The sequence below is a fragment of the Eschrichtius robustus genome, chromosome 4, assembly GCF_028021215.1.
Source record: "Eschrichtius robustus isolate mEscRob2 chromosome 4, mEscRob2.pri, whole genome shotgun sequence".
In the NCBI taxonomy this organism is placed as follows: Eukaryota; Metazoa; Chordata; class Mammalia; order Artiodactyla; family Eschrichtiidae; genus Eschrichtius; species Eschrichtius robustus.
The window spans coordinates 65757598-65784163 of record NC_090827.1 but is presented as its reverse complement, the minus strand read 5'-3'; the positions used below and the strand labels follow the sequence as shown (position 1 = coordinate 65784163).

The 26566-nt window shown below is 36.4% G+C and overlaps 1 protein-coding gene across 1 annotated transcript in view; it reads right to left on the bottom strand.

The window, feature by feature from the left end:
• The window catches only part of TMPRSS11D (transmembrane serine protease 11D), a 47606-nt gene extending 22171 nt beyond the window's left edge, over nucleotides 1-25435 (bottom strand). The window contains exons 1-4 of the mRNA XM_068541984.1: nucleotides 25397-25435; nucleotides 24873-25023; nucleotides 22866-22984; nucleotides 5095-5162 (exon numbers count right to left, since the gene is read on the bottom strand). Of these exons, the coding sequence (XP_068398085.1) occupies nucleotides 5095-5162; nucleotides 22866-22984; nucleotides 24873-25023; nucleotides 25397-25435 (377 nt within the window). The remainder of the gene's footprint in view (nucleotides 1-5094; nucleotides 5163-22865; nucleotides 22985-24872; nucleotides 25024-25396) is intronic.
• Between the last annotated feature and the right edge of the window lie 1131 nt (nucleotides 25436-26566).

Sequence of the window (26566 nt, the reverse complement as noted above, 5' to 3'; positions counted from 1 at the left end):
TGACATACATCACAGCAAGATCCTTTTTGACCCCCCTCCTAGAGAAATGGAAATAAAAACAAAAGTAAAAAGTGGGATCTAATGAAACTTAAAAGCTTTTGCACAGCAAAGGAAACCATAAAGGAGATGAAAAGAAACCCTCAGAATGGGAGAAGATATTTGAAAATGAAGCAACTGACAAAGGATTAATCTCCAAAATATACAAGCAGCTCATGCAGCTCAATGTCAGAAAAACCGACAGCCCAATCCAAAAATGGGCAGAAGACCTAAATAGACATTTCTCCAAAGAAGATATATAGATTACCAACAAAGACATGAAAAGATGCTCAACATCACTAATCATTAGATAAACGCAAATCAAAACTACAGTGAGGTATCACCTCACACTGGTCGGAATGGCATCATCAAAAAGTTTATAAACAATAAATGGTGGAGAGGGTGTGGAGAAAAGGGAACACTCTTGCTCTGTTGGTGGTAATGTAAATTGATACAGCCACTGTGGAGAACAGTATGGAAGTTTCTTAAAAAAGTAAAAATAGAACTACCATGTGACCCAGTAATCCCACTACTGGGCATATACCCTGAGAAAACCATAATTCAAAAAGAGTCATGTACCACAGTGTTCATTGCAACACTACTTACAATAGCCAGGACATGGAAGCAACCTAAGTGTCTATCGACAGATGAATGGATAAAGAAGATGTGGCACATATGTACAATGGAATATTACTCCGCCATTAAAAGAAACAAAATTGGGTTATTTGTAGTGAGGTGGATGGACCCAGTCTGTCATACAGAGTGAAGTAAGTCAGAAAGAGGAAAACAAATACCGTATGCTAACACATATATATGGAATCTAAAAAAAAAAAAACACAAAGGTTCTGAAGGACCTACAGGCAGGACAGGAATAAAGACACAGACATACAGAATGGCCTTGAGGACACGGGGAGGGGGAAGGGTAAGCTGGGACGAAGTGAGAGAGTAACATTGACCTATATACGCTACCAAATGTAAAATAGCTAGTGGGAAGCAGCTGCATAGCACAGGGAGATCAGCTTTGTGCTTTGTGACCATCTAGAGGGGTGGGATAGGGAGGGTGGGAGGGAGACGCAAGAAGGAGGAGATATGGGGATATATGTATGCCTATAGCTGATTCACTTTGTTATGCAGCAGAAACTAACACACCATTGTAAAGCAATTATACTGCAATAAAGATGTTAAAAAAAAAAAAAAACCCACCCTAAATGTAATGTGGTATATTGGGTTGGATCCTGAAATGGAAAAAAAGGACATTAGTGGAAGAACTGGTGAAAACCAAGTAAATCAGAGTCTAATAATGTACCAATGTTAATCTCTTAGTTTTGACAAATGTACCATAGTTATGTAAGATGTTAACATTAGGGGAAGCTAGGTGAAGTGTATGTAGAAACGTTCTGTACTGTCTTTGGAACCTTTCTGTAAACTTAAACTTATTCCAAAATAAAATGTTTACTTAAAAAAATAAAATGATATTGACAGTATAATTACAGTGACTTATTTGCAGGTGTTACAAATAAGGTGGAACTAAGACATCAGTAATATGTGTATAACTGTTCCAAGTTTCCTGTATTATTTGGAAGAAGGGTAGTGGATTAAACCAACTCTCCTTGTTTGTAAGAATTTTTAAGAATAATCACTAAAATAAGATAAATGGAATGTAGAACTTGTAAATTAGTAAACGGAAAAAAGAAAATGAAAATACAATCATACAAGGGAAGGCAAGATAATAGGAAAAAGCATTAGAAAAACCAGGATGAAGAACATAAGATAATATGGAGGAAATAAATACAAATGTAACTGTCATCACAATAAATTGAAACTGACTAAACTCTCTAGTTAAAGGCAAAGATGGTCAGAATGCATTTGAAAATGTCATCTAGGTGTCTTCTTGTTTTAGGAGAAAAATCTAACCTGTAAGGATATATGAATGTTGAAAATGAAGATAAGGTATGTTGAAAAAAGAACCATAAGAAAGTCAGTGTAGCATAATAGTGTCAGATATAAGAGATTTTAAGATCGAAAGACATTAATTAGTGATAAAAAGGATTAATACCTTGCTAAAAGAAATAGTTCATGAGGCAGATATAATAATTCTAAACATATAGGTGCTTGATAATATGTGCTCAAAATATATTGAACAAGGAGAAATAGGCAAATCCATAGTGGTAGGTTTTATTTGAATGACAATTACTAAGCTTAATTGGAAGGAACAGAATTCCTATTATTAAGTCTAATAGGAATCCAGAAACAGACTCATAGACATATGTAAACAATATACTATAGAAGTGGTATCACAAATCTGAAGGAAAATAACTCATGTAAAAAATTAAAAATCTTCCTCATGTCACACACAAAGCACTTGAATAGGAACAGCAAAAATTTAAAATTTATAGTCAAATATGGGAGATTTTCTTTATATACAAGAGGAGAAAGGATTTCTTAAGTAAGACATTTTACAATTGATTTTCTACAACAAAAGATGCATATACAAAGTGTTAAGATAATGCTATAGACAGGGAGAATATATTTGCAACTCAAAGTAACAAATGTTTGGTACCTCCTATAGACAAAGAACTCCTACAAATCTATAAGGAAAAGACAAATCATAGAAAAAAACCAGAAAAGATGAATATGCAATTCAAAGAAGAGGTATCTTTAGTGAATGATAAACATGTAAATAGATACTTAAACAGGACGGTGTTTTATACTTCATTTATTTGATCTTCATAACAACTCTATCAAAGAGTCATGTACCTTCCTCTTGGGAACTGTGAGTAACAAACTCTCTTTTCAAAAGTCATCATCTCCTGATTTGTTGGCCTTACTGTACCTCAAATTTTCTATTGATGCAGTATATTTTAAAACAGAAGGGGAAGGGAAAAAAAGTGGTGTGTGTGTGTGGATGTGTATTTCAGACAGAGGGAATAGCTTATGTAAGAAGATCTTGAGGTTAGAGAGGGTGAAGAACTGAAAACAGTCTAGTGGGACTTGTGAGTAAAGAACAAAGTAGAGAGTAGTAAAAGACTACCCCAGCGATAGAGATGGTAGGAGAAAACCCTATATAGGAAGGTTTAGTAAACTTTGTTTTATATATATATATATATATATATATATATGAAAGGAGACATATATATATATATATATCAAGAATACATATATCTTTGATGCACATATATTATTCATGTTTATATATGATATTTGACATATCATAAGAGTAACGAATGGCAGTTAGAAGAACTTTAAGCAAATACTATGTTTAGCTTTTCATTTCAAAAAATCTTTCTGGTTGCTATGTAGAATGTGGAGTGGAGCAAGACTGCAGGAAAGGAGACTCATTAGGAGGCTGTTCATAGGCAAGGAGAGAGATGGTTGAGGGCAGTGTGTTTGAAGTTATGGATCTTAAACATAATTAAGAAATAGAATTGTGAAGGTTGGATGTGTGGGTTGAGGGAGAGAGGAATTTAGAGATAACTCATAACTCTTTCTTGAGCATCTGGGTTGAAGGTGACACCATTGACAGAGCTAGGCAATACTAGAAGAGTAACATATTTGGTGGGGGAGAAATGATAGGTTCTGGTCTGGACTTATTAAAGTTGAGTTGTCCAAGATAGCCATATGATGATATCAAGTAGATGGCTGTGTATATTCACATCGCGAGATGAGAAGAGAGGACTGGCCCAGAGGTACAACTTTGATAATAATTAGCATATAGGGGCAATGAAGCCCCTAAAAGGAGCTTCAGTGTGAACTGAGAAGATGAGAGGCTTACAGCACAGTCTGACAACATTTGAGAAAAGGAAGGAATAAGAACTAACAAAGAAAATTGAGAAGGAATAACTTGAGAGATAAAAGGAAAATCAGGGGTGTATAGGGTCATAGAAACCAAGGGATGGTACTATTTCAAAAAGGATTGAAAACTCAACAGTGTTAAATACTGTTGAGAGGTCCAAGAAGAGGACTGATATAATTTCTTTGGAGTTTGTGATCCAGATGTCATTGCTGAACTTGGCAAGAGCAATTACTATTTTGTGGTGAGGTCAGAAGCCAGACTGCAGTGAAATGAGAAGTAAGTGGGAAGTGAACAAAAGGAGAAAAAAAATGCAGATTCAGTCCTACAAGTATTGCAAGCTAGTGGCTGGTACAGAGAATTTCTCAAGAAAGTACTAAGGTGAAGGTGCACTGAACTGACTGAAATGCGTTTTGGAAAATGCTCTTCCTATGGATTCTTCTTACTTCTTGAACTCCTCAGCAAAACTTAACTGACCAGAGCTCTATGCTCCTGGGTACTTAACTAGGTGACTCTTCCGAGAATAAGAAAAATTAATTTTCTTGTGGTATTAGTATTTGAGAAAGAATTAGTATAATTTCTCTCCCTTCTGAAGAGCTTTTGTATATTATTTGAAGGATTGAGCAATATGGACATTTGAGACATTTATGGTAGGGTCAGCAAGGGTGGCTATTTTAGTTGGTAGGGATATCACATCACATCACAAGGATAAGTCCATATTCAACTAAGGTAAGAACGGCAAATAACTAGCTTGTGTGCTGCTACTTCTAGCATTATTCATATGAATTATTAATTCATAGCAGACACGTCTGTATTTGGCCACAGCATCCTTTATATTATAGCATTCCAGGCAGACAAAACCCAAAAAGCCACTTTTGGTGTTGGTTTAGTGTTCCAATCGTGCCCAGGACCAAAACATTGCACATCTCCACAAGGCATTGTTTGCTACATAGACTGCATCGTGAATAGTATCCCCTGGAGTTATATAATAGAATAACCCTGCTGCTGTACCTTCACCCAACTCTCTCTCTACCCTTTCCTCCTTTTCCCACCAAGAACTGAAGTAATATGGTTATTTACATTAGTAAGTAGACCGTATGTGACATGTTTTGTTTTTTGTCATTGGTTTTTAAACTGCCCATGATACTATTTTCATAATATTGCAACACATTGTGTGAACGTCTCATTCATTATCTATGCTGTGAACAAAATAAATGCACCAAGTTGTATCTATGCTTATAGATATTTTTTGTTGTAGTTCCACTCACCTCAGTTTGACAACATGAGCTCTGATGAACTGTTTTCTTAAATTTGACGCTTTGAATGTTCTAGTAATCTGTAGAAAGAAAGGAAAAAACAACCTCTCTGTAATTACTGTTCTTTCTCTGCTTCCTCTTTCTGCCCAACCTTGCAACATGGTTGTTAATGGGGAGTTGACTATGTTAATGAAGAATAGAGAGTTCAGTTTAGTTCAGTTCCATCTCAGAACACATGGGAGCGATTTAGGCAGGTTAATAACCTTCTGATGCAGTGCCTGTTTCTTCATCTATTACACAAAGATGATAATGGACAGGATGCATCTTCACTAGAAGCCATTCTAAACATAGCAGATGTCTTGCTCAATGAGAGCCCACGTTATGTGATTTGGTGGCTGTTCCCAAAGAGATGGGTGCATGAGCCAACCCAACACTAGGTGAGTCCACTGATACAATTTACAGTGTGTGATCCTGCAACAATGGTTCTTAAATGGGTAAAACCAGATTAAAATGAGTAGCAATGGAGGGCTTGATGAGAAAGAGGAAAAGAAGTAAAGGGCAGTCTTTTTCTTATTGTTTCTGATTAATGCCTAAGCAACTAAGTTATTTTTAGCATCAGTTGGTATTTCCTGACCTAACTTTAACTTTCCCCCTGAATCATTGCTCAGTGCCAGCAAGGGTGGTCCTCTTGAGGTATAAGGTTTAGCTTTGCAGTAAACTAGTAGTTAGTGATTCTGTGACTGGAACAGTTCTGCCAAGATGCAGGGTGAGATGTACTGAGCTTTCATAATGGAGAGTGGATTCTGTTGGCTTGTACTGTGAGGTTGGACCAAGGTGGGGGTGAACATGAAAAGGTGAAGATGGGGAAATTAAGTAGCATGTTGAATATTATATTAAGCCAGGATTTGAAGCCAGTTCTTCTTGAGACTGTAAAGTTTATGCAATCTCTATTACACTGCATTATATCTTATTTTTTCAGTATCCATTCTTTAGGCTGATATCAGACCAACCAGTTGTGAGACAAAATAACTGTTTTTCTTTCTAGAGGCCTTGAACATTTTTAAGAGTTATGAGGCTGTTAGTTTTTCAAAATAATTTCCTTTTTAAAAAATTCAAGAAGGACTAGTAAGTGTTAAGAAGAAAGCCAAAAGTCACTCAAAATTCTATGATCTAGAATTATAGAATGCAATCATTTGGTGAGTCATATTCTAGTTAACTATGTAGAAGGATAGATTTTAATGTGTTTATTAATATGGTATATTGTAGGAGGGAGTTTAATAAACTGTTATGTTTAATTTTACTTGACTTTAACAGAAGTGAAAGGAACTGACCTAAAACTGAAGGAATTGCTAAAATTTAGATCAGCATGGGCTACACTGGACCAAAATGTTAAAAATCTAATTTAATTATGACATTTTTATTATGTGGAAAATATTGATGTAATTTAGTGAGGACTAAGGTAATAAGCAACATGAAGAAAGCAAGTTGATTAATTGGTTGATATCCATATACAAGGATAAAAGAAGAGGCCTATGGATAAGAATCCGTATTTCATAGAGTGGGTGAAAATTTTGTAGTCTCTTTCATTAGAACTTATCAAATACTTAGTAGAAAATCAGTGAGCAGATGCTTGAAGAGGAAGCCAATAGGAGAGTGGAAAGTGTGGTAGATAGGGGACACAGAGAAAAGTTAGCTTGCTATGAGAACTTGAACGAATCTTTTGAACTTTCTTCCTCTCAGTTTCTTCATCTGTAAAAGGAAAACAGTCCAAAGTGTGTTTAAAAAATTGTTCTGTACACACTTGACTACTGCAACTCCCAGAGGCTATGCATCTACTTTCATTGAGCTTTACATGTAACCTTTGGGCTTTTTCACTCCCTTCAAACTTATTATTGATGCTTGTTTAATGGGTCGGATGAGTTTGCTTTCATACTTCTTTGATTTTGTAACCTGTATTATTGACCCTTTTATTACAATGGACAAAAAATCAAGTAAACAATGAAAAAGGAACTATTTTAAGTTTCCCTCCTGATTGAGGGTGACAATACTATCTTTGTGTGTTTTTTTTTTAACGTCTTTATTGGAGTATAATTGCTTTACAGTGTTGTGTTAGTTTCTTCTGTGAATCAGCTATACATATACGTATATCCCCGTATCTCCTCCCTCTTGCGTCTCCATCCCACCCTCCTTATCCCACCAGTCTATGTGGTCACAAACACGGAGCTGATCTCCCTGTGTTGTGCAGCTGCTTCCCACTAGCTACCTATTTTACATTTGGTAGTGTATATATGTCCATGCCACTCTCTCACTTCGTCCCAGCTTACCCTTCCCCCTCCCCGTGTCCTCAAGGCCATTGTCTACATCTGCGTCTTTATTCCTGTCCTGCTCCTAGGTTCTTCTGAACCATTTTTTTTTTTTTTTTTAGATTCCATATATATGTGTTAGCATACGGTAATTGTTTTTCTCTTTCTGACTCACTTCACTCTGTATAACAGACTCTGGGTCCATCCACCTCACTACAAATAACTCAATTTCGTTTCTTTTTATGGCTGAGTAATATTCCATTGTACATATGTGCCACATCTTCTTTATCCATTCATCTGTCGATGGACACTTAGGTTGCTTCCATGTCCTGGCTATTGTAAGTAGTGTTGCAATGAACACTGTGGTACATGACTCTTTTTGAATTATGGTTTTCTCAGGGTATATGCCCAGTAGTGGGATTACTGGGTCACATGGTAGTTCTATTTTTACTTTTTTAAGAAACTTCCATACTGTTCTCCACAGTGGCTGTATCAATTTACATTACCACCAACAGAGCAAGAGTGTTCCCTTTTTGATGATGCCATTCCGACCAGTGTGAGGTGATACCTCACTGTAGTTTTGATTTGCAACTTAGGTTGCTTCCATGTCCTGGCTATTGTAAATAGAGCTGCAATGAACATTTTGGTACATGACCCTTTTTGAATTATGGTTTTCTCAGTGTGTATGCCCAGTAGTGGGATTGCTGGGTCGTATGGTAGTTCTATTTTTAGCTTTTGAAGGAACCTCCATACTGTTCTCCATAGTGGCTGTATCAATTTACATTCCCACCAACAGTGCAAGAGGGTTCCCTTTTCTCCACACCCTCTCCAGCATCTATTGTGTGTAGAGTTTTCGGTGATGGCCATTCTGACTGGTGTGAGGTGATACCTCATTGTAGTTTTGATTTGCATTTCTCTAATGATTAATGATGTTGAGCATCTTTTCATGTGTTTGTTGGCAATCTGTATATCTTCTTTGGAGAAATGTCTATTTAGGTCTTCTGCCCATTTTTGGATTGGGTTGTTTGTTTTTTTGACATTGAGATGCATGAGCTGCTTGTATATTTTGGAGATTAATCCTTTCTCAGCTGCTTCGTTTGCAAATATTTTCTCCCATTCTGAGGGCTGTCTTGTCATCTTCTTTCTGGGTTCCTTTGCTGTGCAAAAGCTTTTAAGTTTCATTAGGTCTTATTTGTTTATTTTTGTTTTTATTTCCATTTCTCTGGGAGGTGGGTCAAAAAGGATCTTGCTGTGATTTATGTCAAAGAGTGTTCTGCCTATGTTTTCCTCAAAGAGTTTAATAGAGTCTGGCCTTACATTTAGGTCTTTAGTCCATTTTGAGTTTATTTTTGTGTATGGTGTTAGGAAGTGTTCTAATTTAATTATTTTATGTGTAGCTGTCCAGTTTTCCTAGCACCACTTATTGAAGAGACTGTCTTTTCTCCATTGTATATTCTTGCCTCTTTTCTCAAAGATAAGGTGACCATATGTGCATGTGCATAGAGGTTCCCTCTATGCCTACTTTCTGGGGAGCTTTTATCATAAATAGGTGTTGAATTTTGTCGAAAGGTTTTTCTGCATCTATTGAGATTATCATATGGTTTATATCCTTTAATTTGTTAATGTGGCATATCACATTGATTGATTTGTGTATATTGAAGAATCCTTGCATTCCTGGGATAAACCCCACTTGATCATGGTGTATGATCCTTTTAATGTGCTGTTGGATTCTGTTTGCTAGTATTTTGTTCAGGATATTTGCATCTATGTTCATCAGAGATATTAGCCTGGAGTTTTCTTTTTCTGTGAAATCTTTGTCTGGTTTTGGTATCAGGGTGATGGTGGCCTCGTAGAATGAGTTTGGTAGTGTTCCTCCCTCTGCTATATTTTGGAAGAGTTTGAGAAGTTTAGGTGTTAGCTCTTCTCTAAATGTTTGATAGAATTCACCTGTGAAGCCATCCATTCCTGGGCTTTTGTTTGCTGGAAGATTTTTAATACAGTTTCATTTTCAGTGCTTGTGATTGGTTTGTTTATATTTTCTATTTCTTCCTAGTTCAGTCTTGGACGGTTGTGCTTTTCTAAGAATTTGTCCATTTCTTCCAGGTTGTCCATTTTATTGGCATATAGTTGCCTGTATTAATCTCTCATGATCCTTTGTATTTCTGCAGTGTCAGTTGTTACTTCTCCTTTTTCATTTCTAATTCTGTTGATCTGAGTCTACTGCCTTTTTTCTTGATGAGTCTGGCTAATGGTTTACCAATTTTGTTTATCTTCTCAAAGAACCAGCTTTTAGTTTTATTGATCTTTGCTATCGTTTCCTTCATTTCTTTTTTATTTATTTCTGATCTGATCTTTATGATTTCTTCCCTTCTGCTAATTTTGGGTTTTTTTGTTCTTCTTTCTCTAATTGCTTTAGGTGTAAGTTTATGTTGTTTTTTTTTTTTTTTTGAGATTTTTCTTGTTTCTCGAGATAGGGTTGTATTGCTATAAACTTCCCTCTTAAAACTGCTTTTGCTGCATCCCATAGGTTTTGGGCCATTGCGTTTTCATTGTCATTTGTTTCTAGGTATTTTTTGATTTCCTGTTTGATTTCTTTAGTGATCTCTTGGTTATTTAGTAGTGTATTGTTTAGCCTCCATGTGTTTGTATTTTTTACATTTTTTTTCCTGTAATTGATACATAGTCTCATAGCGTTGTGGTCGGAAAAAATACTTGATATGATTTCAATTTTCTTAAATTTACCAAGGCTTGATTTGTGACCCAAGATATGATCTATCCTGGAGAATGTTCCATGAACACTTGAGAAAAAAGTGTATTCTGTTGTTTTTGGATGGAATGTCCTCTAAATGTCAATTAAGTCCATCTTGTTTAATGTATCATTTAAAGCTTGTGTTTCCTTATTTATTTTCATTTTGGATGATCTGTCTATTGGTGAAAGTGGGGTGTTGAAGTCCCCTACTATGATTGTGTTACTGTCGATTTCCCCTTTTATGGCTGTTAGCATTTGGCTTATGTATTGAGGTGCCCCTATGTTGGGTGCATAAATATTTACAATTGTTATATCTTCTTCTTGGATTGATCCCTTGATCATTATGTAGTGTCCTTCTCTGTCTCTTGTAATAGTCTTTATTTTAAAGTCTATTTTGTCTGATGTGAGAATTGCTGCTCCAGCTTTCTTTTGATTTCCATTTTCATGGAATATCTTTTTCCATCCCCTCACTTTCAGCCTGTATGTGTCCCTAGGTCTGAAGTGGGTCTCTTGTAGTCAGCATATATATGTGTCTTGTTTTTATATCCATTCAGCCAGTCTATGTCTTTTGGTTGGAGCATTTAATCCATTTGCATTTAAGGTAATTATCGATATGTATGTTCCTATTACCATTTTCTTAATTGTTTTGGGCTTGTTTTTATAGGTCTTTTCCTTCTCTTGTGTTTCCTGCCTAGAGAAGTTCCTTCAGCATTTGTTGTAAAGCTGGTTTTGTTGGTGCTGAATTCTCTTAGCTCTTGCTTCTCTGTAAAGGTTTTAATTTTTCCTTCGAAACTGAATGTGATCCTTGCTGGAGAGAGTAATCTTGGTTGTAGGTTTTCCCCTTTCATCACTTTAAATATGTCCTGCCACTCCCTTCTGGCTTGCAGAGTTTCTGCTGAAAGATCAGCTGTTAACCTTATGGAGATTCCCTTGTATGTCATTTGTTGCTTTTCCCTTGCTGCTTTTAATATTTTTTCATTGTATTTAATGTTTGAAAGTTTGATTAATATGTGTCTTGGTGTGTTTCTCCTTGGATTTATCCCGTATGGGACTCTCTGCACTTCTTGGACTTGACTGACTTTTTCCTTTCCTATATTAGGGAAGTTTTCAACTCTAATCTCTTAAGATATTTTCTCAGTCCCTTTCTTTTTCTCTTCTTCCTTTGGGACCCTTATAATTCGAATGTTGGTGCATTTGATGTTGTCCCAGAGGTCTCTGAGACTATCCTCGATTCTTTTCACTCTTTTTACTTTATTCTTCTCTGCCGTAATTATTTCCACTATTTCATCTTCCGGGTCACTTATCCATTGTTCTGCCTCATTTATTCTACTATTGATTCCTTCCAGATAATTTTTAATATCCTTTTTTGTGTTGTTCATCACTTTTTGTTTGCTCTTTAGTTCTTCTAGGTCCTTGTTAAACATTTCTTGTATTTTCTCCATTCTATTTCCAAGATTTTGGATCATCTTTACTATCATTATTCTGAATTCTTTTTCAGGTAGACTGCCTATTCCTCTTCATTCATTTGGTTAGGTCGGTTTTTACTTTGCTCCTTCATCTGCTGCATATTTCTCTGTCTTCTCATTTTGCTTAACTTACTGTGTTTGTGGTCTCCTTTTCGCAGCCTGCATGTTCGTAGTCCCTGTTGTTTTTGGTGTCTGCCCCCAGTGGGTAAGGTTGGTTCAGTTGGTTTTATAGGCTTCCTGGTGGAGGGGAGTGGTGCCTGTGTTCTGGTGGATGAGGCTGGATCTTGTCTTTCTGGTGGTCAGGACCTCGTCCAGTGGTGTGTTTTGGGTTTTCTGTGAACTTATTATGATTTTAGGCAGCCTCTCTGCTTATGGGTGGAGTTGTGTTCCTGTTTTGCTAGTTGTTTGGCATGGGGTGTCCAGCACTGGAGCTTGGTGGTCGTTGAGTGAAGCTGGGTCTTAGCATTGAGGCAGAGATATCTGGGAGAGCTCTCACCGGTTGATATTATATGGGGCTGGGAGGTCTCTGCTGGTCCAATGTCCTGAGCCTGGCTCTCCCACCTCAGAGCCTCAGGCCTGACACCCAGCTGAAGCACCAAGATGCTGTCAGCCACGGGGCTCAGAAGATAAGGGAGGAAAAAAAGAAAGAAAGAAAAAAATAAAATAAAATAAAAAAGTTATGAAAATAAAAATTAAAAAAATTATTAAAGTAAAAAAAAAGTAATTTAAAAATAAAGAAGAGAGCAACCAAACCAATAAACAAATGCACCAATGATAACAGGTGCTAGAAACTATACTAAGATAAACATAAAAATCAGAAACTAATCAGTCTCATGCAGCAAACTCCAAGTCCACAGGTGCTCCCAAAATCCACCACCTCAATTTTGGGATGATCTGTTGTCTATTCCAGTGTTCCACAGATGCAGGGTACATTGAGCTGATTGTGGAGATTTAATCTGCTGCTCCTGAGGCTGCTGGGAGAGATTTCCCTTTCTCTTCTTTGTTTGCACAGCTCCTGGGGTTCAGGTTTGGATTTGGCCCTGCCTCTGCATGTAGGTTACCCTCTGGCATCTGTTCTTCGCCCAGATAGGAGCGGGTTAAAGAGCGGCTGATTAGAGGGCTCTGCCTCACTCAGGCTTGGGGGAGGGAGGGGTACGGAATGCAGGGCGGGCCTGCAGCTGCAGAGGCCCGCATAACGTTGCAACAGCCTGAGGCCCGCTGTGTGTTCTCCCAGGGAAGTTGCCCCTGGATTACGGGACCCTGGCAGTGGCGAGGTGCACAGGCTCCCGGGAGGGGAGGTGTGGACTGTGCTTGCACGCAGGCTTCTTGGTAGCTGCAGCAGCAGCCTTAGCGTTTCATGCCCATCTCTGGTGTCTGCGCTGATAGCCGCAGCTCGTGCCCGTCTCTGAAGCTCGTTTAGGCAGTGTTGTGAATCTCCTCTCCTCACGTGACCCAAAGCAATGGTCTGTTGAGTCTTAGGCAGTTCCAGACTTTTTCCTGGACTCCCTCCCAGTTAGTTGTTTCACACTAGCCCCCTTCAGGCTATGTTCACGCATCCAACTCCCGTCCTCTCCCTGGGATCTGATCTCCGAAGCTTGAGCCTCAGCTCTCAGCCCTCACCCACCCTGGCGGGTGAGAAGACAAGCCTCTCAGACTGGTGAGTGCTGGTTGACACCGATCCTCTGTGCGGGAATCTGTCCGCTTTGCCCTCTGCACCCCTGTTGCTGCACTCTCCTCTGTAGCTCCAAAGCTTCCCCCACCACCCACCCCTCTTTTCCAGCAGTGAAGGGGCTTCCTAGTGTGTGGAAATTTTTCCTCCTTCAAAGTTCCCTCCCAGAGGTGCAGGTTCCATCCCTATTCTTTTGTCTCTGTTTTTTCTTTCTTCTTTTGCCCTACCCAGGTACATGGGGAGTTTCTTGCCTTTTGGGAGGTCTGAGGTCTTCTGCCAGCGTTCAGTAGGTGTGCTGTAGGAGTTGTTCCACATGAACACGTATTTTTGATGTATTTGTGAGGAGGAAGGTGATCTCCATGTCTTACTCCTCTGCCATCTTGAAGGTCTCTTGACAATACTATCTTTGAATTCTAGAATGGCCTAGAATCCTCAAACCTCAATAATATTCATAATCGATAAGAATTGAAGTGAGACATGGATTATTTAGGTAAATTCTAACAAAGTAACCATCATTAAACCGGTTAATAGATGAGGTCATATGAAGGGTAAGACATTACACATAGAATGTCTATAATCGTCACATATTTTTCATCTTGAGGGGGAAAAGATCTTATTAGCTACCCCATGAAAGTAAATCACCTTCTTATTTTCAGTACCTTCTTACTTGGTAGGTATATTTTTTGTTTTGTCTTGTATTTTAGTATTTAATGATGAAATTACATGAACAACTGATGAGGTGGAAGCATCTCTCACATACCTACCTCATAACATTTCTCAATAGTTACAGTTTTGTTCATAATATTCATGAGCTGAATAATAGTAATAATGTTGTTTTTGTGATTTCAGTCACCCTTCAGTTACAAACTTTCTTTTCTGTTTAATCAGAAGATCTGGAAACTCAGTTTTCAAGAAAAAGATAAAATACATGGCAATATAATCTATCTATTACTACAATACTCTTCAAATATTTTTGATTATGCACTCTTATGGGTAATACATTTTGTGCATGTGTGGCCAAACCACGTTTATAAATTATACACATGTAATAATACTGTTCTACTAACAATATGAATTATAAAATATTGCCAAAGTTAAAAATTAAAAAGGCTGAGTTACAGAACAAACATTTAGGTAGTTTATTCCATTTATTTTTTAATAGCAATATATTCAGTGTTAACAATATGACTGGATAGAATTTATAATTTTTGAAACACTGTGATAAAATGACCCAAAGGTATGATTCTAAGTTTAATCTAAACACTTGGTCTGAAGCACTGAAGAAGTTTCCACACAATTATGTGGCTCCAGATGCATGAAGTTCATTAGCAGAACTTAATAAATCATGACACTAAGTTGTCAGTCCCACCAATCATGCAAGGGTTTTGTTGAAATTCAGCAAGTGACTTTCCATCTTCCCTGATTTCAATTGGCTACCCTTTCAAATCAAATCAAAGGAGTTTCATTATATTTATATACATATTTTAAGAAATGTGTTCAAAATCAACCAAACATGGTAGGTAATTTTTGTCTCCCAAATTTTTATGTGTGCATGTCTAAGCCCTTAATTTTCAGTAAAACAAAACAACTGAACTCAATCACCTAATGCTGGACACATTGTTAAACATGTATTTCCAAAGTTTTCTCTTATTTATTTGAAAAGCAGTTAATTTCTCACACTTATACCTTCAAGGGACAGGATGTGTGTGTGTGTGTGTGTGTGTGTGTGTTTAAACATCTTCTAAGAAGCATTGCTTAACCTGGCAGTATGGCTTTAGCCAGGAATAGAAGATTGTCAGTTCTTATGTTACTAACTGTTCATTTACTTATTCATTATTGTATATCGCATATTCATTACTGCATATGAGGGTTATCTTCAAATTGCAGGTTTTTAAATTTATTTGTGTTTTGCAGGATTCTTCTCAGTCCTCATATTAATTTTTGGGGAGGTTTAGTTTACTTTTAGAGCTAGATAATATAATTTTAAAATCCAGTGGAAGCTGTGTATCATTTAAATCTACTGAGAGCCGGTAAAAGTGTGCTGATGCCCAGTCAGTTCTACTGTGTTACTGCCCACCCCATCCCTCAAGATATTTTCACACACATTGTGTGGAACTACTTGACATAAAACCAAACAAAGGTGCCAGTGTCAATCCATTTGTTAAATAGTAACAAAGCTAAGTTTGTTCATTTGTTCCTTCACTCCTTCTCTCCCTATTTTCTTTTTCTTCTTGTTTAAAAATTTTTTCGTAAAAGAGAAAAACACATGTAGAGTGACATTTATGTATTTTCTTCCATGACTCCAATAAAATTATTGTGAATCCCTCCCTGGTATGACAACTCCATCTTGGAGACCATTGTGGGCTTCATCCTGACTGCAATGACATCTTTATTTTGTGTCCCTAGCACTTAGCACAGGAACCAACAGATAGAATGTATCATTTATTCATTCATTCAACGAATATTTGAATGCCAACTATGTACCAAATTCTCTTTTAGGCATTAGGCAACAATCAGTGCTTATTAAATGGCTGTACTAAAAGCCCTGATGGTAAAAGGGATGTGATATGATTAATTGCAAATTGATACTGCTGTCTTTCTCTTCCTGTGCCCTAGTTTTTTTCATGGTACAGTCCTTAGGTATATTTTGGAAAAAATGGCAATTGTTTGCAGAATCTGTTGCAATACCATCCCTGATGCCAAAGGGGAGTTTCAGTGGTTCAATTGATCCTAGGTATGAATCCTGATTGAAGTCCCTTGTTTTATTTGGAGAGGCCCATTCAATCAGAATGCACTCATAGTTTTGATACACATATTTTGCAAACAGATGCTCTCATTATTTCGAAATCACCTTGTTCATTTTTTCACTCATTCAACAGCTTTTGAGCACCTCTTATGCTTCACGCTTCCTCTATCAAGCACTGGGTTACACTGGTGGAGAAAATAGACAGTCCTTGCCATCATGGAGCTTACATCTAATGGGGGAGATAGGCACTAATCAGATTATCATCCACATTTAAGCAGAATTATAACTGTGATAAGTGCAGCAATATAGTAGAGGGATTTGATCCAGTCAGTGAGATTAGAGAGGCTTCTCAGAGGAATGCTTATGAAACTGAGATCTTCAGGAAGAATCAGAGTTAGCTGGTTGAAGAGAAAGGAAAAGCCTCACAGGTGGAGTGAATGGCACATACAAAGTCCTGAGGTAGGAACAAGCAGATTGTGTTTAAGGAATCAAAGGCCAGGACAGTTGTAGCCTAGAAAACAAGGAGGCTAGAGTTATATAGAAAGGCCAGACCATGAAAGTCTTGTTAGTGTGTGAAGCATTTGGTCTTTATCATAATAATGGGAAGTCACTGAAGTGTTTTAAATGAGAGGATAATAAAATCAGATTTGCAATTTGAGAACAATCTCTCTGGTTGCATGTGGATAAACAATTTTAGGCGCAAAATAACGTAAATTAGTTATGGTCCTATTTTGGCACTTCAGTGTAGAGGTGATGGCTTGGATGGTTATGGTGGTAGCAGAATATGGAGAGAAATGAATGGATCTGAGGGAAATACAGGGGATAAAACCTACAGGGGTTGGTAATAGATTGGATATTTGGAATGATAGAGAGCAGTATGTCAAGGATGAATCCTAGGTTTCTGGTTTGGAAAACTGAATAAATGGTATTATCATCAATGGGGTTAGGATTATGGGAAGAAGGCTAGTATGGTATGGAGGGATCATGAGTTTGATTTAGGGACATAATATATTTGAGATGTTTTTACAACAGACAAGTAGAGATATTAAGCTGGCAGTTGGGGGAAAAGGTCTGAAGTACAGAAGAAAAGTCTGGGCTGACGACAGCATGAGTCATTAGTATATAAGTGTTGGTAGAAGTAATGGTCATGGATGAGATCATCTAGAGATAGAAAATAATGTGAGAGGAGAGGAGTGCATAGGTCAAAGAGTTGGGGAATTTCAACATTTAATGTCAGTGTAGAGGAGGGTGAATCTATAAATAGATACAGAGGAGAAGGAGTGGCCAGAGAAGCAGGATGAGAAAAACAGGTGACTGGGTGGCATGGATATCTTGTGTGAAAATCACATAATCATAGACTTTTTGAGGTAGAATGTACTATAAAAATCATCTAGATCAATGATTTTATTTTACTAATGAATAAACTGTGAGCCAGAAAAGTGAATTGCTTAATATAATAGAAATTCTGGAATTATTCCACTGCTCATTAAGTATAACACTGCTGACTATGGAACAAGGATAATGATGGTACTCATGGTACCACTGGTAAGTGGTATGATTCTTGAACTTGAAACCAGGAGACCTTGGTTTGAATTTTTGTTCTATCACTTTCCAGTTGAATGGCCTTTGTCATGTTTCTTAATCTCTCACAGTATTCACTTACCCATCTATAAAAATTACATGCCCTTTGTGAGTTGAAGGTTAGATGATATATGTAAGAGTGCTTTATGAACTATAAAGTACTATATTAGAGTATTATTCAAAGTGTTTCTACAGAAGTATGAATAAATGAGATTAACTGTAGAAATCATACATCAGACGAATTTCAAGGGGAATCTTTCTCTGCCAGATGTTTAATTATAAAGCCACAGTAAATAGCTGGGTACTGGTACAGGCAAAGACTAATCAGTGAAAGAGAGGGGAGTACAGAAAAAAGAAAAAGAGGAATTTAGTGTATGATAAAGACGGCACAACAAATAAATCCATTGCACTATTTAATATACTGTTTTGGTACCACCACCTAGCTCTTTTAGGGGAAAAAGCTGGATCTCTATCTTATTAAAAAATAAATTACAGGTGAATCAAAGATAAAATTGATAATTTTGGCTACCTAAAAAATTAAATCTATATGGTAGTAAAAAAAAAACCCTAGATTATAAACAAGGTTGAAAGTCAAATCTCGTTAGAGAAATATATGAAAATGAATGACAGGCAAATTTTAATATTTTAACAAGGAAAGAATTTTTTCCCCCAGATTTATATAAAAACACAAAGCCTCCAGTAAAAAAATGGGCAAGGTCATGACCAGGCAATTCACAAATGAAATTATAAAAATGACCTATTACTATAGGGAGACAGATTAAATCTTACCAGTAATCAAAGAAGTGCAAACCAAAATAATAGTGAGATATCACTTCTTACCTATTGAATTAGCAACAATTAATAAGATTTACCATGCATAGTGTTAATGCTGTGGGGGAAATAAGCATACCTATGCATACTTATATACTGGTGGTAAGAATGTAAACTGGGGCACTTCTGGAGTGCAATCTAGAAATTAAAATAAATGTTAAAAATGCATAGATCACTATATTGATATAAACAAATGGTTGAATTAGTACGTGGAGAAACTAGACAAACAGAAGAATTTCAAATATTCTTTAAATATTCAAAGCATAACTTGTTACTCCTCCACTTCTTATGTGTGGCCTGTACATAGTGTCTTTCTTCCAAAGAGTATAATATGGAAAAGGGAGGGAGTAACTTTACAGTGTAGAAATCTGGCCAACACTACTTCAGCCAGGTGATCAAGGTCAACAGTGGTAAGTCATGTTGATATTATGTACCCCACTTCATATGATGTAATGAAAATGACCCTTTTCCTCTATAGTCTTCCTCCTTAAAACCCCAAACCCCAGTCTAACCGTAAGAAAAAACATCAGAAGGCCTCCAATTGTGGGACATTTCTACAAAATACCTGACTAGTATTCCTCAAAACTGTCAAGGTTATCAAAAACAAGGAAAATCTGAGGAACTGTCATAGTCTACAAGAGCCTAAGGAGACATGGCAACTCTGTAATTTGCTATCCTGGATGGGATCAGGAAATGGAAAAGAACATTAAGTAAAAACAAAGGAAATCTGAATAAAATACAGAATTTGGTTAATAACAATGTATTAATATTGGATCATTAATTGCAATAAATATACTATTGTAATATAAAATGTTAATCAGAGAGGAAACTGGGTATGATGTATATGAGAACTCTATATTATCTTCGCAACTTTTCTATAAATCTAAAATGCTTCTAAAATAAAATCTTTATTAAAATTGAAGAAGAAATTTAAAAATCTCTAGAGAGAAATAAAAAAATGCATACACCCTATATTCTGATAATTCTACTTCTGGGAATATGTCCCAAGAATATAATCACTCAGGTGTGCAAGGATGTATCAACAAGACTGGTCATCAGAATATTGGGTATAATAGTGAAAAACTGGAAACAATTTGAACATCTGTCAACAGAGGACTGGTTAAATAAAATATTGTACCTTTGTGCACTATAATGCTATTTAGTTATTTAAAATGGCGTATTTCTTCATTGATATTAAAATACCTCTATGACATATTTTTTGAGAAAAAAGTAGTAGTAAACAAGCATGTATAGTCTTATTCCATTGACAGAAAATAGTATGTGTTTGTGCATGGACGATTATGCAGTTTTCATGAAAAGTACTTGGAACATCAAAATATTAATAGTGGATATATGAGTATTGAGATTTTGTGCATATTTCTTTCTCTTTATATTTCTTGAATGCCCTGACTTTTCTACTTTTTTATATTATCTTTACAACAAAAGACAAAACTAAAATTATTTTCACTTTGATAACACTTTATACATTACAATTTATAGACCACTTTTGAGAGTAATTTAAGAATAACAAATTAGATTGTATAATTTTTTTGTCATTGGGATTGGGTTTTAAAGACTTACTGAATATCTTTCAAATGTGCTGGTAGTGCTTTTGAAAAGAAACTTAGTTTATGTTTTTCACATTGTTGAATATGTACGTTGTGCTTTATGCCTTATGCCGTTTCTCTCCATATCAGTCTTTTGCAATTTTACATATGCTCTATGAAGGATGCGCTGACCTAACATATCTGATCTGTCTGGCAGGAACTGAGTGACCTCTTTAGGGCTGAGGATGTCTCTGGCATCTTGCTTTTTTTTTTTTTTTTTTTTATTCATTTATTTATTTATTTATGGCTGTGTTGGGTCTTCGTTTCTGTGCGAGGGCTTTCTCTAGTTGTGGCAAGTGGGGTCCAGTCTTCATCGCGGTGCGCGGGCCTCTCACTATCGCGGCCTCTCTTGTTGCGGAGCACAGGCTCCAGACGCGCAGGCTCAGTAATTGTGGCTCACGGGTCCAGTTGCTCCGCGGCATGTGGGATCTTCCCAGACCAGGGCTCGAACCCGTGTGCCCTGCATTGGCAGGCAGATTCTCAACCACTGCGCCACCAGGGAAGCCCTGGCATCTTGCTTTAATGACAAATAGCTGGGTTCTAATTCCCTATAATGAAGCTGGGATTCTCGATATACACACTTTCAGTTTGCTCCTTTTATTAGACTGGGTAAATAGCTGAAACATTACATGATGTCTTTGTGTGGATGTGAGGACTTCATTATGAATAACTGTCCTCAGACTGGCCTCCTGAGATGTTTGTCTCTAGTATCTTCTTCAAGAAATTTAAGAATGTCTCTTGCAGTGTTAATCACAAGAAAATCTGTTCAGATTTGCAGGTTGCCCTCTGCCTAAGACAAAGGTACTCACAGGCTCTTTGTATTCGTCTGCGTAGTTTGCATTTGTGTGTGTATTTGTGGGGTCCAGCCTCAGAGTAGTATTACTAACCCAAGCACCGATTATTGCATAAATCAGCACCTTTCAACATCTAAACTGTGTGGGCAGTCAGTGGTACTAATGACAAAGTACCAAAGTTTTTAAAAACTGGCATTTTTAAATAAATGTGAATAAATTTAAGGATATTCTTTAAATACTAAAAAAAAAAAAAAAGTCTCTTGGTTTGAAGTCTAAACAATGGGCTCTCATGATGCAAATGATATAACTAAATATTCCTATTGATTTTTTAAGAGCAGGTTGGGAAGAGAAAGTAGGAAGTTGGGGAGGTGGATTGCTTTGGTAAGCCTAAAATGGAAGTTTTATCTGCATTTCCACATTTTCTGGAATATGCCTTAATTCAAGTTTTAACCCCTTGGCTTTCTTCTGGACCACCGTAATGAGCTTCTAACTAGCCTTACTGTGTGCAGGCTCTTCTCTTTATAGTCTAATTTTTACATTCGGAACATGAATCTATCAGATCCTGTTTGCATCATTCTGCCTCTAGCCCAAGACTTTCTCTCTGCAAGATAAAACCCAAACTTTTTAGCTAAGCACATTCTCCTCTCTATGCCTTGGCTCATATTTTAGCTGTGGTGTGCCCTACTCATTCTAAAAGCCAACCTGAAAAGTCATCTTTTATAAGACACTGTCTCTGATCTCCATAATTGGATATCATTTATCCTCTTACCACAAACTTACATCTGCGTTGCTCTCATGTCACATACTCACTGCATACCTTATATTGTAAATATTTGTAAGCTTGTTTAATCTCCCATGTTAGACTAAGCTCCATGAGGGCAGATCCAATATCTACTCCACTTTTTGTATGTCCACAGCATTTGACAGGATTGATGTTTAATAAAAGTTTATTGAAGGAACAGGAGGCTCCCACTTCTGACATAATAAACTGGTGTTCCCCAATATTAACCCTACCTCTGCCTCCTGGCCTAGATTCTGTTCCCAGATTATTCTGATTCAGCTGTTTATTCTGATTAAACATTTAAATAATATACTAACTTCCCTTGCTCTAATTTAATGCTCACCAAGCACTTTTCTCAATACTTGGCTCCTAGTGTAGTTTGCCCCTAGGGGAAAAGGGTGTTAGACAAGCAGATGATTCAGTCCCCCAGCCATGATAATTCTCATTATAGATTAACTCAGTGGTTCCCAAAGTGTGGTCCCTGGACCATAGCATCAGCATCACCTGGGAACTTGTTAGAAATGCAAATTCTAACTACTGACTCAGAAACTCTGACACTGGGGCCTATAACTCTATTTTTAATAAGCTTTCCAGGTGATTTTGCTAAAGTTTTAGAACCATTGGACTAATTTATAACCTTAGGAATCTTAGAAAACATACGGGTAAGTGAGCAACCCTGAGATTGTTCAGCTCTGACTCTGCAGGGCTGAAGGCCAAACCCTGGTCTGTGATGATAAACCAGTGCTAAGGGTCTGCTTATGAGGTTTCCCGGTAAGCAGCCTGGGGGCCTTGTCAAGTGAGAGCGCAGGCTTTCTTTGTATATTTTCTATGTCGATCATTGAACCAAAGTATGACGTTCTCCAAACTATGTTAATATGTATTTTAACACCTACTACCTGTATGTTTAGTTGGATAAGAAAAAAGGAAAGAAGGCAAAATGAAAAGGATTTAAAAAGACAATCTCAAGGGTAGGAAAAATGCTCAAATTGAATAAACAATAGACTTCCAATCTGAAGTCATAATCATAAAAAATATGTTTACTCATGACCTAAAACTTTCATGATGTAAGAAAATATGAACAAGAACAAGTGTACAAGCAAATTGACTTGGAAAAAGCACAACGAAACACATCTTTCACCATTCGGGGAGGAGAATATGCAGAGCATCTAGGAGTTGCAAATGTATCACAAAATATTAAGTTTATTATCATAATTGTTTTACGATATAATAAAGAGGAAATGCAAATATTAACTTACCATAGACTCAATATTTCCACTCAAATTCCTGTATTTCTGTGTAACTGATGAACTTAGCTCATCACTATATTGAACATTTAGGATTTGAAAGCTGCTACGGTAAAAGTAATGTTTTTGATCTGTAAAACAAAGAAAAGGCAGAATCAATCTCACATTACTAAGTACTTTAATCTGTATATTATACAGGATTATGGGAGGCTATGTTATACAATTTAAAAAAATTTGATTCCCTTGAAAGAAAACTCTAAACTTAATATAATGTAACTATAATTACTTTTCTTTCAGTTTTTAAAAAGACTGGCAATGCTGGAACTGTTAAAAATGCATGAAAATCAGAGCAGCATTATTTGAGAAATTAAATTGTTCAGTAGTATCATAATTTTCATTCTTACTGTATTTTAGGGAGATTTGTGATTACAGATTTATTCATTCAGGAAATATTAATGTCTATAATACACTATTATTCATTTATCATTAAGGAATAAAGTAATTCTGAATAGTTTTAAAAATTATTTCAAATACTATTCTTTTTAGAGGAATTAGTGACTTATTGGTTCTCTGGATTAAGCTAGAAAATAACTGTTCTGACAAGAAAGCTAATCTGGTTGTTCAATGTGAACTATTTCCATCAAAAAGGGTCTACCAATGGATATATTAAGCTATGTGAAGGAAATAAAAATTCCTAAAACATACTTGTCCTTACCTTAGAAACATTATGAACATGGACATAACCTAACCTGTCTTGGGAAAAAATTCCCTGCTTCCATTTGATCATTCATATACATAATTTATGCAGAGAAATACCTCAATCAGGGAAAGCATTTGAGATCCTGGGGATAGGGTTGTGTGGTCCTTTGTGGCAGAAGGACAAGTCTTTCTGGAGCCATAAGTGGTCACTGGTATACACTTTGAAGAGGACTTACTTAGGCTTCGCACTTTGTGTTTAAGTGTGACAATACAGTGCCGTTAAGAGCGAAAATTCATTAGTTTAATCTGAAACTTGATGTTTGTTTTTCCTTCTTCCGTAATTCACTTTGGACATATTTGTCTCTAGGTGATTTGATAGCAAAATGTAGTCAGAAGCAAAATTTAGCCACAACTTTATAATTAGATTGACTGAAAAGATTATTCCTAGTTACTGGAATAAATAAATTTGTTCTTGCTCAGTCTCCACACTCACACATACCCATATGCCTTCACACTCTGCCCCGCCCTGCCCCAATGATTTAAATAATTTAACAGGATTATAGCAAAATCAAAAAAAAAAAACAAAGTCAAAGTGTTTTTTCAAGTGAAGAAAACAGATTATAACATATATTATGTAGTGAAATTTGACACATTTTATCTACATTAAAACATCTGAAAGAATATTCACTGAGATATTAAGTTGTTTGTGAATGAGCAGGGTATATGCATTCTTTATATTATTTCTTTGTTTCCTATTTTTATGATGCAATGAAAAATTAAAGAAACTAAGAGAAACAAAAAGGGACAGAATCCTTTTTAAAGTTTGTTTTTAACCTCTTTCTACTTCTTAACTTCAAATTCATCTCTTATCATAATTGTTCTGCCCCTAAGATTATTTTCAGGAGACAGGTCGTGAATTAACAAATATTTAGATACATCCAACTTTTAGATGTTGAAACTTAAGGTCCTTTGCAACTTTTAAATGAAGAAGGAAATCATGGTATTAATGAAAAAACAAAACAAGTGAACTCTAGCATCAGAAAAATATTGAGTTTTTTCCCTTGGCTAGAATAATTCTTGTCTGGGTTTAATGTTGTTTAGTATACTAAAAAAGGCCAAAAGAAAAAGAAGAGAAAAAAATACTGAATTAGAGAAAATATAGACATGAACATATATTCAGGGGTATATGAATAAAATATATAATTATGTTGTATTAAGAAATAGAAGCGGCAATAAAAGTGAGAATGCCAAACTTTTAATCTGAAAGTACATTTAGTTAATTCATGTGAAGAGTGGTATTTCCAATCTTCTGGTACTTACCAAAAGCTAAAAAGTAGACAAGTAGAGCTGTGGTCACTGCCAGGATCACCACAACGGCGACGACAACAAAACATACTATGTATGGATTCAGAGATCTTGAGGCCGATGGCGCCCGTGTTGGCCTTAGAACAAGGGAAAAGATCAAAGGCCACTCATTTCACTCAGAGAAGCAATCATTTCAGCTCTCATGATCATTTTCTGCCTTCCATGTGTAAGAAGTCTCTTAGTTTGCACATGGCTCTATTATAGAAAACTGATTGTTTCTTGATAGGAATATAGTTCTGGAAATGAAATCTAACTGAACAACACTCTCCTTAATGGTTTTTCTTTCAATTATTTTTCAGCACTAAAATGTTGACATTTAGATAGTTTGATAGAAGAATAAGGAAATCTGACCTCTGGTTTGCAATTACTTTTCCTTCTTCTGCCAGCTGATGAAGTTCTCAAGAATAACAACTATTTCTGTTTTACTACAACTCCTTCTAAGACCCTATGTTGGACACTACTTTAGTAAGCTCCCTTACCTGGGCACCATCCTCAGGGATGTGCTGAAGAGAGATCATTTTAGGGGGAGAGGGGTGGAGGGAGTCAGAACAGTAGCATTTCTCACTGTAATATTCTCCGGGTTATTAAAATGGGGGTATGTCTAGAGGCTGAGAGCTGAGATCCAGGAGAGTAATAAGCACCTGTAATTAATTAGAACTGTACCAGCAGCAGAGGATTTGCGTAATTTTTTTCACCCATGAAATCATCAACAGCAGTGTAAGCCAATAGATTTGTACTAACAGTATCTGGTATTATATTAAGCATATAATCCAAGTACTTCCTCATGGCCTCTCTCCCTACCACACACACACTCACACTGGGGAGGTCACCAGAAGAGCTGAGTGTGAATTCCTGTTTTATCCCTTGTTTGCTTGGAGATCATATTGTCATTTATCTGAGATTTTCTTCATCTGAAAAAATGGGAATAATACTTGCCTCACAAGGCTAATTTGAAGATCAGTGAGGTTATGTTAAGTGTATAAAGTATATATTTCTATTAAATAGGTTATCCACTAGACTGTGAGAACCTTGAGGATAAAGATGGTATTCATGCATATGTTTCTGACAGTTTGTAGGGTACCTGGCATATATAGGTGGTCCATAGATTTATGATATTTATAAATATTTGTTGTATGTGTTAACTCCTGGGTGTGTTTTAGATTTAAAAGCCTTAACAGAACTGAAAAGCACTTACATTTAGCTAGAATATAGTCAGATTTCCATTTTTTCTATTTGTTTTGCTAACATTCTGGTATAAGTGGGAAGGGAATGCTCTGAGAGTCAGTGATTCCCAGACTTTAGTTTTCGCAGCAGGGTTGCCTGGTATTGTTTGGGCCCTACCCAACTCACATACTGATGAAAGGGCATCTCCTGGTATTTTACATTGTACCACCTGCACATTGTACGCTATGGCTATGGGACCAGTATCATTTCAGAAGATTTTTGGAGGTGGACATAGACTTGCCAACTTTCAATTTTGTTGAATAAACACATTAAACATTACAAAAATTGACCATGCTCAAATATTATTTTTTAATAAAAGGGCATTTAAATTGATAAAAGTAGGAAGGACATAATCTCATAATAACAAATTAGATGAATAATTTAGCTCTAGATTAATGATGTCTTTTTACTACATTGTTCTTTTT